Source organism: Pelodiscus sinensis, chromosome 1 (genome assembly GCF_052426305.1).
Source record: "Pelodiscus sinensis isolate ZL-2025 chromosome 1, ASM5242630v1, whole genome shotgun sequence".
Taxonomy (NCBI): domain Eukaryota; kingdom Metazoa; phylum Chordata; order Testudines; family Trionychidae; genus Pelodiscus; species Pelodiscus sinensis.
Genome location: NC_143052.1, coordinates 129,527,117 through 129,543,375, shown reverse-complemented (window position 1 = coordinate 129,543,375; position 16,259 = coordinate 129,527,117). Strand labels below are relative to the sequence as shown.

The 16,259-nt window shown below is 41.9% G+C and overlaps 1 protein-coding gene across 7 annotated transcripts in view; it reads left to right on the top strand.

Moving 5' to 3' along the window:
- LOC102450231 (protein mono-ADP-ribosyltransferase PARP12-like) overlaps positions 1–7,433 on the top strand; it is a 41,300-nt gene extending 33,867 nt beyond the window's left edge. For 4 of the 7 annotated variants that reach the window (XM_075900893.2, XM_075900918.2, XM_075900901.2 and 1 more), the window contains 3 exons: positions 2,019–2,149; positions 3,341–3,492; positions 4,569–7,433. In XM_075900893.2, coding sequence (XP_075757008.2) covers positions 2,019–2,149; positions 3,341–3,492; positions 4,569–4,852 — 567 coding nt within the window. In that variant the 3' untranslated portion in view covers positions 4,853–7,433. Of the gene's footprint in view, positions 1–2,018; positions 2,150–3,340; positions 3,493–4,568 lie in introns of those variants that run through there. The other 3 variants (XR_012896470.2, XR_012896469.2, XM_075900932.2) reach the window with 3 other exon arrangements.
- The last annotated feature ends 8,826 nt before the right edge of the window (positions 7,434–16,259 follow it).

Here is a 16,259-nt window from a genome sequence, read left to right as displayed (position 1 = left end):
TCAACCCCTGCGTCCCAGACCTGATCCACTGAACACTTAGGCTATGTCTACATTGCGCATTCTTGTGCAAGAAGATATGCAAATGAGACACGGGCCTGAGGTTCCCCACCCCTGCTCTAATAAGTGTGGGTTTTGTGATCTTGATGACTTACATTGCGAAATGGCTTTGTAAAGGTTTCTTTGCATAAAAGAAGCATGAGTTGCAATTTTCACACTGCTGGCTTTTTAATAAATCTAAAGAAATAATTTTTGTCACTTCAGCGTGGTTCAGTCTAAAAATCCCATTAACTGATTTTTTAAAAGTGTCCATTCAGAGGCTGTCTAATATATAGATACTAACAGATATACCTGACATTGCTCGGGTCCTTAACTCTTTTGTAGGGAGGGGGTGAAGGAAAGGAGGAATATGGAAGGTGCAGGGGTCAGGGCAGAGGGTTGGGTGTCGGGGAGGGGCTCAGGGCAAGGGGTGAGGATGAAGGAGTCAGGGTAGGGTTTGTAGGGTGCAGGGCAAGGAATATGGGGGTGCATGAGTCAGAGTAGGGGGGCTCAGGGCAGAGGGTTCAGTGGAGAGCTCAGGATGAGTTGGGAGTGGCAGGACTTAGGGCAGCGATTGTGGGGCTCAGGGCAGAAGGTGGGTATGTGTGGGGGCCCAGAGCAGGGGATGGGGTGCAGGACTGGCAGTGGTAGCTGTCTAAGGTCATGCTGCTGTGGCAGCTGCTCAGGGCGTCCTTTGCTAAGGGTGCAGGAGGACAGTGGCTTGGGCTCACCCTGTGAGGCATGGGAGTCAGCTAAGGAGAGGCAACCATGGTCAGCATCAGCCACGGAAACTTATCAGTGGCCAGTAACGTTCAGAGCCCATCCTCCTGCTGGCCTCGGTGTCCCTCCTGTGGTCACTCTGCAGCAGTGTCCCTCCTAGCAACTCCCTCCCTTTCCATGTTATGGAAAACAATCCCATTGCAGGCACATCTCATTTTCCTGGCACAACCAAACCCAGATCTTGCTTTAAGTTAGGGTCAGAGGAAGCTGCCTACCACATTTGGTGGTCCTAGTTCTAATGGTTTAGGAGGAATTCTTGAACAGACTCACAGATGGAGAGACAGACTCATGGACAGACAGATGTACAAACTCTCTCTAATATATAGTAGACATAGTAAGCAAAAGTAAACTGGATACAGAGCTGATTGTGCTACATCCAAGTCCTACTTAACTTTATAAAATCACTGACATGCTTGAATTTTCATTTCTGATTATGGCACAACTGACAAAGCTGCTGCTTTCACAATGCACTGTTGACACGTTGGGGCCTTTCACTTCAAATTTCGATTTCGTATCTGCCCGAGGCAGCAGTGACTGAAAAAATGTTACCAACTGATGTCCGTCTGGTGGCCCTGTGTTGCAGGAGTTGGTAGTCTTAGTCTAGTTTATAATTGACAGATCGCCATCTCAACCGATAAAGTATGCAATGTATAGAAACACTTGGATTCATCTTTCCTTTGTCTGAGAGGTCCTTCCCAAAGAGAGCAACGCTGCACAGAATAAAATGGGGGAGCTCACATAGAACTCTCTGTGCTTATTATTGCTCTGTGAGGATGCGTCTACAGTACACCCTTATCTCAAAATAAGCCACAAAATTTGACCTACGTAAATTGCGTAGCTTATTTCAAGTTAATTTTGAAATGGCTTATTTATTTCAGAGTAGAGCATTATTCCAAAACGTCCCTTAATCCTCACGGAACGAGGTTTATAGGGATGTTGGAATAGCAAACCTGTTATATTTTGAAATAATGGGATTGCTCAAAAGACACGGAATAGATATTTTGAGATATTTCCAGTATCCTGAAATAGCGCCGCATTGTAGACATAGCGTGAGTGAATAGGATTTCAAACACTACATATGCTCAAAAGAGCCATCTTTGATCCTTTGTTCTCACTGGCTTTGCTTATCAAAGCCTGGTCACTCCCTCACATCTACTTGAAACTCTTCCTGTAACCTTTGGTTGTGATTTGGTATTTTGTAGACAGTGGAGATCACTAAGACATCCTCTGAATACACTGACATCGAAAGCCTATTTAAAAAGACAATGAACAACTTTGCTATCCAGAGAATAAGGCGGATTCAGAACCCATCCCTGTGGCAAGTCTTCCAGTGGTTTGTATTTATTTTATTATTTTACACTGGTTGCCCATGACAAGGGGAGTGAGTCTCATAACTTCCACAGATGTTTCCTGTGCATACTTGCTGGTGACTGTCATTAACTCTGGAGGGATCCCAGAGTGGTGCTGAATTTTACTTTAGCTGCGTGACTTAAAGGGACTCTCTGAAACACCTCCCAGTCTTTTCTGGGGTGAATTAGCTACTTATTCCTGATATGCTGTTGCTGCTGAGCTTTAGCGCCCCCTTCTGGACAAGATAACATTCCCTCTATAGGAAAGCATCTGACTGCATGGATTAGCTACTCCTGTGGAAAGAACTGGGGTGCAAATATGCCTGTGTTTACTGAATATAGAATTGCCCTGAGATGGAGTCTTCACTACACAGGGACAAAAGGAGACTGGATCCCTTAATAACTCTGCTGTAATGGAGCAAGAGTGTCTCTTTTAGAGGGTTATTTTACAAATGGGTCATGCTTTTTTCTCAGACCGTGCACCCTACAGGCATTTTAGGGGTTCCTGGTGTAAAAAAACCAAACTACATTGAGCTACATTCCCTGTGGGTTGGCTTATTTGTTATCAATGTGCTCTAGTTCCTTCTGGGTTTAAAATACTGTATAGCATAGTTGGCCAATTAAGAACAGTGGCAGAAGTATTTAATGAGTGCTTTAATACAGTGGCAAGTACGGACTGGGCGAGCATATAAGAATCTACCTAGTTAGATAGAATGTTTACTCCTCAAAAACAGTTTGGGTTTGCCAGTGATGGATCTAATAGTGTAACCAAGAAACAATCACAATTGCTAAGAAGCAAAAAAAGTGTTTGCTAGAAATGGTTTAACAGAACAGACCTTGAAAATAATTAACAATATTTAACACAGCTTCTTAATCCATTTGCTGTGTAGCTTTCTCCATGATCCCTTTTTACATTTTTATAAAATGTCTATCTATTCCCCTTAACTTAGAGCCCTTCCTGAAGGATTCAGGGTTGCTGATTTGCACAGTAATACGATTTCTGAAAATCTTGATGAGCTTTTTCAGAACATTAACACTTTTAAAATGACTGTCTCTCTTCTATCTTCCAAGTACTTTTTGTGGCTTTCTAGCAGCTCTAATCTGCATTCTAGGGGAGTGCAGAAGGTGGCTGGAAATCTCATCTAGTATATCTTTAAATATATTTTTCACATCAGGCAAAAGGAGCAGATGAAGAAGAAAAATGGAGGGAAAGATGTAGATGAGAGGCTCCTGTTCCATGGAACTAACAGTTCCCATTTGGAAGCCATCTGCAATCACAATTTTGACTGGAGAATCTGTGGGGTCCATGGAACGAAGTATGGAAAAGGTGAGGAGGAAGTGGCTGTGTATATGAAATCACAGGCATTCTTTACAGCACCCAATGATGACGATACAGTGGTAACTGGTTGCATTGATTTATGTTCTCTTGGAGTAGAAAGGAATTGGCTTGCGTAGGTAGAGAATTTGATGGTAGGAGAGAGTTTGAGAAACTGAATTTGGGAGCTGAAAAAGAATTGTTATATCGAGGGTGCCTGTTTTGATTCCTAGAAAGTGGGAGGAAACTTGCCTGTCCATCACCTCCTTCACCTCAGCGGGAGGGGAGTTGAGGAAGATGGTAATTCTCTCAGTTAGGTTTTGTTTTCACTGCGAGTTCTTCTGTCAGACAGTATGCTAATGAGGAATTCATTAGCATAAGTCGCAATCTCATTCACATGTTTTCTGCCATTTCTTTTTGCACAAGGGGTTTTTGCACAAAAAAGCAGTGTGGACTCTTGCAAAAACCCCGTTTTGCGCAATATCCTTATGCCTCTCCCAGATAGGCATAAGAATTTTGCGCAAAATGGGGGTTTTTGTGCAAAAAAAGAAAAAAATCCACACTGCTTCTTTTTGCGCAAAAAGAAATGGCAGAAAATATGCTAATGAGATAGCAACTTATGCTAACGAGCCCCTCATTAGCATATTTTCTGCCAGAAGAACTTGGCAGTGAAGATGTAGCCTTAGATGGAGACAAGTAGTCTCTCTCCTTACCTCCTTCCTGTTCCCATGCCCCCCCCCCGATGCTGACTTTTGTTCCTCCAGCAGTCAATGTTAATTATTTTCCCTTGTGCTATACCTGTTGATCTGATGTCTTACTCTTTCTATGCTATTTTTATTTACTCTTCCTTTCCCTCACTCCTTTGTAACCCAGCCTCTACTTTCCTTCTTCTTGAAATTAATGGGAACTGTATGGCAAAATTCCTTCCTTGTCTGGGGTGAAATCTCCACTTGGGTGGCAATAGACAAAAAGTTCACTCGTTGGAACTTGAGACAAATACATCCTAATCACTGTGCTGTCTTGTGCCGCCTGTATAAAGTACAGCATACTCATCAAGTATCCTTACCGTGCTTGTTTGTCCTTCCCAGGAAGTTACTTTGCCACAGATGCTAAATATTCCCACTCCTACAGTCAATCTGCTGCAAAAGGGAACACAGTGTTTGTGGCTCGAGTTCTAGTTGGAGACTTTGTTAGAGGAGACCCAAGCTACGTTCGTCCCCCACAAAAACCGGTGAATGGGCTCTCCTTTTACGACAGCTGTGTGGACAGTACGATGGTTCCTTCCATTTTTGTCATCTTTGAGAAGCATCAGATTTACCCAGAGTATATGATAGACTATAGTGAAGAGGAAAAAAAATGTTTTGTATCTTAAATGAGAGAGAGCAGTTTGTATCTCTTACTGCAGCATTCAGACCTAATTGCACATATTTCTTAGTGGTTCTTATCCTAGATTTGATTGTCTTGTCTATTACTGATCTCTCATTTTTAATAGAGCACCTTTCCAACTGAGACATCCAAAGAAGTTGCTCCTTGAAGGAAGTTGGCAGGAGGAATATCCTGCATACTAGATGATTACACTTTTTCATCGAACTGTTGACTTTCACCTCATAATATGTAAAACGTAGGGTAGCTCTACACAAGGTGGGAGAGGGTGTCAGAATTGGGAGCATGCTAGTGGAATACTGGGATTCTTTCTTTGTGCAGTAACAATAACCTTTGGGAATACTGATTAGAACAGATTTCTCTTCAGAATTAAGTTCAAAAAGAAAAATTGCCTATTTTAGGATAGTTTATACGTAAATTGATTGTATACTTATAGCTGTTCGATTTTGTCGTGCTCTGAATGATGAGTCCTTCCTTCAACTCTGGGGATTTTACTGAGGTGGCTCTTTCCACTGCCTTGTCTACCACTGTTGATGTTCTACCCTATCATTTCTAAGGAATTAACTCATTGTGGGTTTGACAGGGTGATATTTTTGGGGAGTACTGTATGTTTATGTCCATATTTTAGATTCAAATCGCTAACTAGAAAAATAAAGTCGCTTCTTTTAAATCAGTGTAATGAATGAGGTCACAAAAGGAGGAATTCCTCCTATTGTACAGGCAATGTCAACTTAGTGGTGAAAGTAGAATAATGCCAGCCATGGTTCTGTTTCCAATTCTGTACCAGAACCTGCTGTGCAACTTGGCCTATAGGTAGGAAAGCTGGAGGTGAAGACCGTTACATTGACAGTATGGGAAAAGGCATGCACCAGAATCTGTTTCAATCGCTAATGATTGCATGCATAAATTTAAAGGCTTAGTTGAAATCCATTTGAAAACTTTGCCTTTAGTGTATTACGTTTTCCACATGTGGGTGGATGTCCAGCAAATACTGCAGGACAGAAGTAATGTCTTAGGATGCTTTGATGTTTTCTGTCATGCAGGGTGGACAGTAATTTTCGTTGTGCCAGTCCTATAACTTGTGTAGAATTAACATCTTTAAAGATGTTCTTCCTCACTCTGGTACAGTAGAATGTGCTCTCTTGTTCAGAACTTGCCAGTTCCTCATAACATATGAAATACTCAATTTCATGGTCCTACACTAGGAAAATTACCCACTGCTAACAATAAGTCAAGCATGGTCATATCCGTGTTCCAACTACTGTGTCTGAAGTGGTTCAGGTTTCCCCCATTGGTGCTCTACATTTTCATGTAAACCATGTTTAGCATTACCCCATATCAGCAATGGGTAACTTTCCTAATGGTGATTAAGCATGTTTTATTAACAGATCTGCAGCCTGTTGAGCTGTCATGCAAGGGAAGTTTTGGTAATGAAAATCACATTTCCATTATTCCCTACTAACTTTCGAAGGTCTCACTTTTGGGGCTGAAATACCTCTGCTCCAAGGTGAATCATTTTGACAAGAGTGAGCAAACTCCCTCAGCTAGCGGGAAGGGAACACTGCTACTGCAAGAATTGCTGAAGTTTATAATACGCTGTAGGACTAATGTACTTTGGGAGGCTTGGAAGAACAACAACCTGGTTTTGAATTTAGCCAAGTTATAACCACGTTCTAGGTGTGGGGGTTAAGCCCGTTCCAGTCTGGAGATGTGCATGTGCTCTTCTGGGAACATATAAGCTCCTACTGAGGGAGAAGTCTGTAAAGAAAAGAAAATGTCTCAGATCTTTATACGATCAAAGAACATGTTTTCAACTTAAAAAAAAATCAGAAATTTAGAATCTGATCATACGTGGTGGTGGAGGATTTCTAGGAGACATTCCAAGATATGTAATGAGTGCGTTGACACCTCAGCTTAACAGTGAAAAGAGGTGGAAGTTAATTATTTCCTCTTAGATGTTCACTATGCTTTGGAGCTTAGTACTTTAGACACCTATTTAATAGAGTATAAAATCTGTTCTTTTCCTCAGCTTTTGTTTCTTTTGCTGAACTAATGTCACCAGACCTTTAGTTACCACAGAGTCAGCCAGGGTACACACAACCATAATTTATAATGCAAAAAACAAAGCAGGAAAAACAGTTGACATACCTTTCAGGCCCTCTGTACACATAAGAAAGGTTGGGGAGGTGTGGAGACAAGTTCACATTTTTTCCTGTGCATCTCATACTTAAAGTAGCAAAATAAATGTTAACTTAGCCACATTGCACCTTCTTTTCTCTTCTTAAATGTGTAGTGTGATATATTGAAAGCTTTATGCCATAATCAAACAGACTGCACAATATAACCAGTTAATAATGCTATTCCAGGCTTTTTAATTCTGTGTTTCTGGACTTTGATTTGTTCTTGGCTATTATGATTAGGCTTCAAATGAAAGTTTTTTTTAAAGTTAATTCTAAATACAGAGTTAAGTTTAAGGACAGCATCAAACATAATAACTTGTGTACAGAAGTTGTTTGTAACCAAACTTTGCAATCAAAGTGTCTTTTAATAAACTGAATATGAAAATATGATTCAGACATCTTGTATGTTTTTTAATTATGTGGCATTGGAGATATATCTTCTGCAAGCAGTTACTTTAGACATTCATGGAAGAAGCAAAACACAGAGTGGAAGCAACTGTGGTACCACTGTTCAGAAGTGGGGACATGTTCTGGCAAGGCTGGTACATGCACATGCTACAATACTGACTTTTATTGTCATCCGCACAGTGCCATCTAGATGCATGTTGTAAGAAAAGGGATTTGATTTAGGCACCTAAGTCTCATTGACTGTCAATGCATTTTAGGTGCCTCAGGGCCAGATTCACAAAGGACCTTAGGTGTGGCGATGCTGAGCATCACTATGCCCCCCTTTAAGGCACCTTGAAAAATTGCTGGGTTTCACAAAGCCTTGAGTTTGGTGCCTCAGCTCCCTGCCCAAGGAATGGAGGGAGACAGGTGCCTCAGAATGGCCAATGGGAGCTGCCAAGATGATAGGTTTATTATAAGCCATGCCCCTCTGAGTTTGGTGCCTAAGGGCAGGTCAAAACTTGCAATGTTGCACTAGTGCTGCTGTGCTGCGGCAGCACCAATGAAGATGCTGTAGGACAGTGTTTCTTAAATTGTGTTCCGGTGTCTCTTCAGGGTGGAGGAAGAGATCCCTAATCCCTCCCCTGAATTGAACCTCCTGGAATAGGCCCCTGTCCAGGGGGGAGACATGAAGTCGCCCCCATAGTTCTTAGGGCAGTCTTTCTTAAACTGTTCCGTGGCAGTCGGAGGTGTTCAAAATGGCCACACTTAAAGGGCAGGCAACTTTCCCCCAAACCCCCCCCCCCTTTTTTGTTTTGCTCAACAAAAAATCCTTGGTGTTCCTCATTTTAAAAAAAAAATTGTTTGGTGTTCCTCAGTCTTAAAAAGTTTAAGAAACACTGGTGTAGGACAATGGGAGCTCTCTCATTAGCAGGGCTCGACAAATAATGCAGTCTACTCGCCCATGGCAAGTAGATTACAACCCGGAAGAGCAGGGTTCGGGCGATCTGCGCATGCGCAGATCGTCGGACAGCGCGGCTGGCAAGCGGGGCTCACCGCGGTTTGGCGAGCTCTGCCCATTGGCATAGTTAATCCACCTCCCTGAGAGGCAGTAGTTGTGGCGGTGGCGGAAGCTCTTCCAACTGACAGAGTGCTGTACGTACATGTGGTAAGATCCACATAACTACATTGCTGGGCATAGGGGCAGGGATTCATACCTCTGGGTGACCTACTTCTACTAATATCGGTCTATAGTGTAGATCTCAATCTGAGCTGATGGGAGGAGCCTCCCTCTTCTTGGGATTCTAAGTTGCACTCCCTTTTCTGGTGTTAGACTCCTATTCTCTTTTAGCAAGGAAGTGAGGGAGAGGGGGTAATCATAACAGAATGCAGAAGCCTTCCTGTTAAGTCTCCTCCCAATGTCGTCCAACCACCTGAGGGGGAGAAGGGATGTGAGTAGTGCTCCCTGCCCCTCCTAGGTGAGTGTTCTAAGCACTGAGAAATGATAAAGTCTGCCTGGGCAGAGGAAGGGTGGTGAGTTCCCTTAGACCATATCTCCACTTCCTGGAGGATCCACACTCTAGTGATTGATCTTCCAGGGTTCAATTTAGTGGGTCTAGTAAAGACCCACTAAATCGAACGCTGGGGGCACCCCCGTCACTACTGGTACTCCTCGTTGTGGCGAGGAGTAAGGGAAGTCAACAGGAGTGTTTCTCCCATTGACCTATTGCTGTGAAGACGGGCCCAAGCTCAGGTTAAGATATGTTAACTCCAGTTACGTTATTCACATAGCTGGAGTTGCATACCTTAAACCAACCTTCCCCCTGCAGTGTAGACCTGGCTTCTGTCCCTTGTTCCAGCTTTTCCTCTGTGGCTAAAAGATGGAAAAACATTGACTCAGAGAGAAAGCCATCATGACACTGTAGCCTGGTGTTTAGTGCAGTTACGTAGGAGGTAGGAAAACTAAGATCCAGTCTTCCTACTCCAATGACTTCATTATTTAGCCGCAGAAGAACAACTTCGACATGAGAGATTTAGGGAACCACAGAAATCCCTCTTCAAAACTTTTTTCCTTGTAGTGAGGCTTTATGAAGGAGCCACTGAACCCAAGACTCAACTAAAGTTGGGCAACAACTAAGGAATAACAGGTTTGGAAGTGGGAGTGATAGGTTCAAAACTAGGGATCCAGAGGGGGACACCAAGCAGAGAACCTTACCCCAGACAGCACCCACTTCTCCTCAAAACTCTTTAGGGAACCAGAAGACACTGCCTAAAGGAGTAACACTAATTCCAAAATAGTTATTTCAAAATAACAATAGTGTGAACGCTCCAATGCTGCTATTTCAAAATAATTACTCCCCAGAATAATTCAAACTAATTACTCCCCAGTGCTTCCTGGGGCTCTAAGTCTGAGGTAGAGAGTTCACATTAATGGAGCCTGTCTTGGACTAATTTCAAGGCTTTCCCATAGTGAGGACATGCTAGTTCAAATTTGTTAAATTGGGAGTTAAGTCAAATTTACTAATTTTGAAATAATTTCCTAGTGTAGACACGGCCTTAGAGACTAACAAAAACATATAGTATCATGAGCTTCTGTGAGCAAAACCCGCTTCATCAGGAGCTGGACATCATCTAATGAAGTGGGTTTTGCTCATGATACTATATATTTGCTAGTCTCTAAAGTTCCACAGGACTACTGGATACTTACAGTGGGGCAAAAGTGTGCATGAATACAGGCAGAAGTATAGATGTCCAAGGAAATTTTTATGGCAAAAATATATGGGCCAAGAAACATCAGGCACCTACAAAGTTTGATGGTAATGGAGGGAGCATTTTATGAATCCCGGTAGGGCTTGATTCTGGGATTTAGGTACCTAAAATGAAAGTTATGAACCTAAATCATTCCTGGCCCAAGAATAAAGTAGATGCAACACAGGAGTTCTAAAGTGAATACTGCACCTGAGAAATTCAAATAAAATTCTATTCAAATGGACGTGGTGGTGGCTGAAAACTGGTTTGTAAATGAAGGCCAGCATAGGCTGCTGGGAGAATAGGAAAGCAGGCATCCAAGAATAAATTAAAATTTGTACATAATTTAAAGGGAGTTTGCCATATATTTTGGGCCCAATCTGCTACTAAGTTCACGTAGTATTACCTATAGATTTTCTGGGGATTTCAGACTCTATAGGCAGGCCCCTAGGGAATTAAAATAACAACCACCCCTCCACAGGTAAGTGGTGCAAGGAAGGGGGAAGAAATCTCATCAAGCTCCTGGTACCTCCAGTATCTTGCTGCATGGGGTGTGGCTTTCCAAACAATGAGGAAGGAAATGTGACCACTCAGCTACCAGCCATGTGTAACCAAAAGCCTAAGGTCAGCGGGCTACCTTACAAGAAAACACTACCACACATAACAGAAGAAGCCCACTTCCAGACTCCCCCTGGAAGGTCTATAATAAACAGCAAACGGGAAAGTGGATAAGGGCAATTTCTTGAAGGGTTTCCCCGGCCTCATAACTCAATAGCTATGGATTGTGCCCTCAGTTTATGTGGGGATAACATCCATCAGCTGGCATCCTAGGGGTGTTTGGGCAGCACTCTAGCTACTGGAAAAGAAGTGTAGTGGCTAGACTTCATAGGAAGCCAGGACAGAACCATGCTTTCCCTGACAACAGAACTCCAAAATGTCTTTTATAGGCAAAATAAAACCAAGCAGATGCTTGTTAGGGCTAGTACAAAGCTTTTGTTTTCAAAATGAGTGACAGTAGCTAAGTCAAAACATGAAAGGAAGAAAAGGGATCATTACATCTCAGTCATTTAATTTGGCTAATAGCACTCTGAAAGCCAGCTGCTTTGGTACCCAGGCTAACTGGCTTTCAGAGGCTGGGTTGTAAAACAGGCTCTTGCCACAGGTCAAGGAATCTGGAATTAATTTTCATTGAATTTAATATCGATGGTTGGGCCAACTATTCCCAAGATCAATTCTGCAACACTAGCTGTAAATACAAACCCCACCTCCATTAAAGGAAAAGTGCAGTAACAGAAAACTAATCCCTAGAAAGATCTGTAAGTGTTTAAAATAAGGGCCAATTACAGGCAGTAATTGACTGGGTTACATGGATCCGACTTACATCGCATCCCTACTTACAAACGGGGTGAGGCAATCCCGCACTAGCTGCTTCCCTCCAGCAGACCAGGGAGACGTGAAGCTAGCCCCCCCCCCCCCCACCCACCCCCACAGCAGACCAGGGAGATGCGGAGCGGCTTTTCTCAGCAGACAGCTCAGCTTGAGAATAAAGGACTGAGGAAAGTGAGGTGTGGGAGAATAAAACTGAGCTCTGGAGAAATGTTTGGCTAGAGTTTCCCCTACAATACGTACCAGTTCCGACTTACATACAAATTCAACTTAAGAACAAACCTACAGTCCCTAACTTGTACGTAACCCGGGGACTGCCTGTATCTTGGGCATTAGAGCGCCACACACTAAGCTCCTTCAGCACTAAGTTCCATTTTTTTTAGGTGCCACTGCAAGCTCTAAAATGGCTGATTGGGCGCCGCCTAACCCCATAGGTGCCTAAACTCACTCTGCATCTATCTTATTGCAGTAAAATTGCTTGGGCAATGATATTTTGGCCTCTGGGCATGCACACTGCTGTCTCGCCCTAGGTTCCAAATACTTATCTACCACAGAGCAATTCACAAACTAGGAAAGCAAGAAAAAACAACAAATGCTCTGGTAGCAATTTATAGACTAATAAAACATGTGGATGGTATCATGAGCTTTCGTGGGCACAGCCCACTTCTTCAGATGACTGGAGTTTTGTGTTTAGGATGTGCAGACCCAAAATAAATAGGAGAGAAGTGGGGGAGAGGAAAAAAGGAGGGAGGTGGGAGACAAGGAGCAGAGGGTATGGAAAATCAAAGGGAAAAACAGGAAGGCAGAGCTGGGAATCAGTAAGCACCTGAAAATTAGATGAGAAAAAATGAAAAAATGAGGAAAAACGGCTCTTGCGCAAAAATGGCCCCTAATTAATTAGGCAAATGAAGTGCGGCAATATGCTAATCTGCACTTCATTTGCATAGGCTTTTGCGCAAAAGGGATGAAATGTAGATATAGCCCTAGGCTACATCTAGACTGCAAGCCTCTTTCAAAAGAGGTTTTTTTCGAAAGATACTTTCAAAAAAAGCCTCTTTCGAAAAAGAGCATCTAGACTACAACCAGTACTTTCGAAAAAGCAAGCCGCTTTTTCGAAAGAGAGCACCCAGATAGTCTGGATGCTCTCTTTCGAAAAAGCACAGTTTGCATTACATAGCACATTTTCAAAAGAGCACTTTCAAAAAAAGGCGTTCTTTCCCGTAAAATGAAGTTTTCTGCGGTTGAAAAAACTGCCGCATTCTTTCAATTTACTTTCGAAAGAATGCAGGAGCGGTCTAGACGTAGGGGAAGTTTTTTTTTTAAAAAAAGGCCACTTTTTTGGAAAAAACCCTGTAGTCTAGACACACCCCCAGTGTACAGTTTCTTTACCATTAAGCAGGAAATAATGTGGAAGTGAACTATGAGAAAGGGTCAAGGTAGAATCCCTACAGTGAAGCTGCCTGTCAGTCATGTGGAGGCTAACACTATTATCCTTATTCCTTGTTGGACAAAAGTGACTCTCTGTGAATGTGACCGATGGCAGATTCCCCCCCCCCCCACACCCCCCCAAGCAGCTACTTCCAGCAGAGGATTAAAGAACCAATTGCTCATCCAAATCAGCAGAAAAGCAAGGATTCAAAATTGTACAGCTTTGTAAATGCTCAGTTATATGGCCTAATTTAAGTAATTGGTTTTCATTGCCTTCAGTGAGAATTACAGCTCCTCAGCACACCTTAAATTTCAGCCACTTTTATTTGGGTGCCTCATTTAGTAATCCATGTATAAATGTTGTCCTTTATCTTCTGGGTAAAGATGATTGAATGAATGATTACCTCAACTGGTCACTAGGGGACACTTTGCTTCTTAAGTACTAACTTCATGCTTGGCCATTTCACATGTTGGATGGAGCTGCACCTCTACAATTTTATATCTTATAGAAGATTAAAATTACTTAAATCTTACAGGCATGAGTATGGTGACTAAAAGAGTAAGCATCTTAAAACAGTTTGTTTTACTTGCTTAGAAACGGGCAAGAATTTATTCACTGAAAGCTAATATAAATAAATATAGAAAATTGTGTCTTTTTTTGGGAAGATATAGAAGCCAAATTCTGCCCTCTGGTGCACAGCTAGCTTCTGTTATTGACTCTGACACTGATGCACAATGATGTTTGGCAAGTCACTTTATCTTCTGTTTTTTCAGTTTTCCCATCTTTAAATCAGAAAAATATTCATGTCTTGCAAGTACTGTAAGATCAGTTGAAATATTTCATAGAACATTGTAGCAAACTATCTTATAGCACAGTAACTATATGTGAAAGAATACCTTCTATATGGAACAAAGTAAATGATTTCTCAATGGGTGAATTATTCCTGTATAGCATATAGTTCAAGCTATCCCTATCTGATTCTTTTCTGAAAGAAATAAGAACTGTGCATGCGTTTCTCTTCTATGTATTAAATACTTCTGTGGCAACATGGTCTCACATGTTTCTGCCTGGAATTAGACTTGGACAAACTAATTCAGGGAACATTTAAGCAATATACTCCTAAGAACATAAGAATGGCCAGTCTGGGTCAGACCAAAGGTCCATCCAGCCCAGTATCCTGTCTGCCAACAGTGGCCAATGCCAGGTGTGTCAGAAGGAGTGAAATGAACAGGTAATGATCAAGCGATCTCTCTCTTGCCGTTCATCTCCACCCTCTGACAAACAGGCTAGGGACACCATTCCTTACCCATCCTGGCTAATAGCCATTAATTTACTTAACCTCTATGAATTTATCCAGTTCTCTTTTAAACTCTGTTATAGTCCTCGCCTTCACAACCTCCTCAGGCAAGGTGTTCCACAGATTGACTATGCACTGTGTGAAGAACTTCCTTTTATTTGTTTTAAACCTGCTGCCCATTAATTTCATTTGGTGGCCCCTAATTCTTATATTATGGAAATAAGTAAATAACTTTTCCTTATTCACTTTCTCCACACCACTCATGATTTTATAGACCTCTATCATATCCCCCTTAGTCTCCTCTTTTCCAAGCTGAAAAAAAAAGCTAAACAGAAAATTATTTAGAAATAAATCATAGTTATTTTTTTACAGAGTGACGAGACATTGTAGCGCTTCTATTATACACTGCAAAAGTAACTACAGTCATATAAGTTATTGGGATAATAAAATACATCTTTCATCCTTCTAGCCTCTTAAATCACTTTGTGTAATTTTTCTTTGTATTGTCTATATCTAACTGATGAGTTGCTTAGAAGGGAACAAAGTATTCCAACTATGGTCTCCACAGCCAACTTCTTCCCCTCTCAGGTTTCAAGATATCTGCCTGTGGATATGCTCTGCTTTAGATTTTTAAAATTAAGATGTGCCATAACTCTGGCTTTCAAAAGCACCTCCTACCCTAAGCTGCACTGGCTCAAAACATTCACTTCAGAAAAAAATCAACCACATTAAGAGTATGGATTTCAAAAGCTTCTAAATGATTTACATTAAGTGGCACTTGTGGTCCTAAGTAAGTTTCCTCTGTGACTGCCTCGCCAGGCTCTCTTCTTGAGCTTTCAGTCCGGGGGCAGTATGTGAGCTGTGCAGCAGGCTGACCGTCAACAAGCAAGTTAAGTAACACATGTGACTACATCTACACTACAAGATTTTTGCGCAAAAACCGGCAGAGCGTCCACATCTCAAGCGTGTTTTTGCGCAAGAAAATCTACAGTCAATCGACAGAACAGAGAGCTTTTTGCGGTGTAGGTAAACCTCCTTTCACGAGACATAACTCTTTTGCGCTACAGCTCTTGTGCAAAAAGGCAAGTGTGGATGCTCTGCAGGGGTTTCTTGTGCAAAAAAGCCTATCCGAAAAAGCACAGGTACTCTGATGGCCATGACTGAATGTCCAGGGAGGTTAAAGTGTTCCCATTCCTGATGTCTGATTTGTGTCCATTTATCTTTTGGCATAGAGACTGTTTGGTTTGGCCAATATACATGGCAAAGGGGCACTGCTGGCCCCTGATGGCATAGGTCACATTAGATGTGACATGATTCAGAGCTTAGGTGGATTTGAAAATCCCAGTTTGTAGAGTGAGGTGTCTACAGTATCTGGAGAATTTGGTCATGTTTAAATGGTGGTAGTAAGTGTCAAAATAGCTTAGAGGATCTGAGCTTTGTTATTTATGGTTATAATTAAAAATAATACTTTACACATATAACTAAAATGCTCCTGAAATCACAAATAAAGCTAAGGTTGTACCAGGATCAAGTCCTGAAAGGCAAAACATATCGGAAATAGTTACCGGTAAGTGTGTTTTGGGTTTATATATAATGCTTTGAACAGCTGTTTAGTAGTTTGAAGGTGGGACCACTTGTGTCTTTTCCCTCACCCCTATTCTTGTGTATCTTATTATGGTTGCCAGGCTATTTTACAGAAAGAAGAGACACCACCTACCACCACCATGCCCAGAAAAGGCAGAACTTTTATCAACTTAGTACTTCTGAGGATGAGCACAGTACTATTAGCACACCTCTTCCTTGAACTAACCTTCTCTCAAATAATATTTGCGATAGAATCTGTCAATTAGATAAACTCTATTGGTATTTGTTTAAAGAGCAGGAGTTCAGAACTGTAACCTTGTGCAACACTTGGGATCTGTGGTGGTATGAGGAATGATGCTTAGTTATAACATAAAAAATAAGCAAC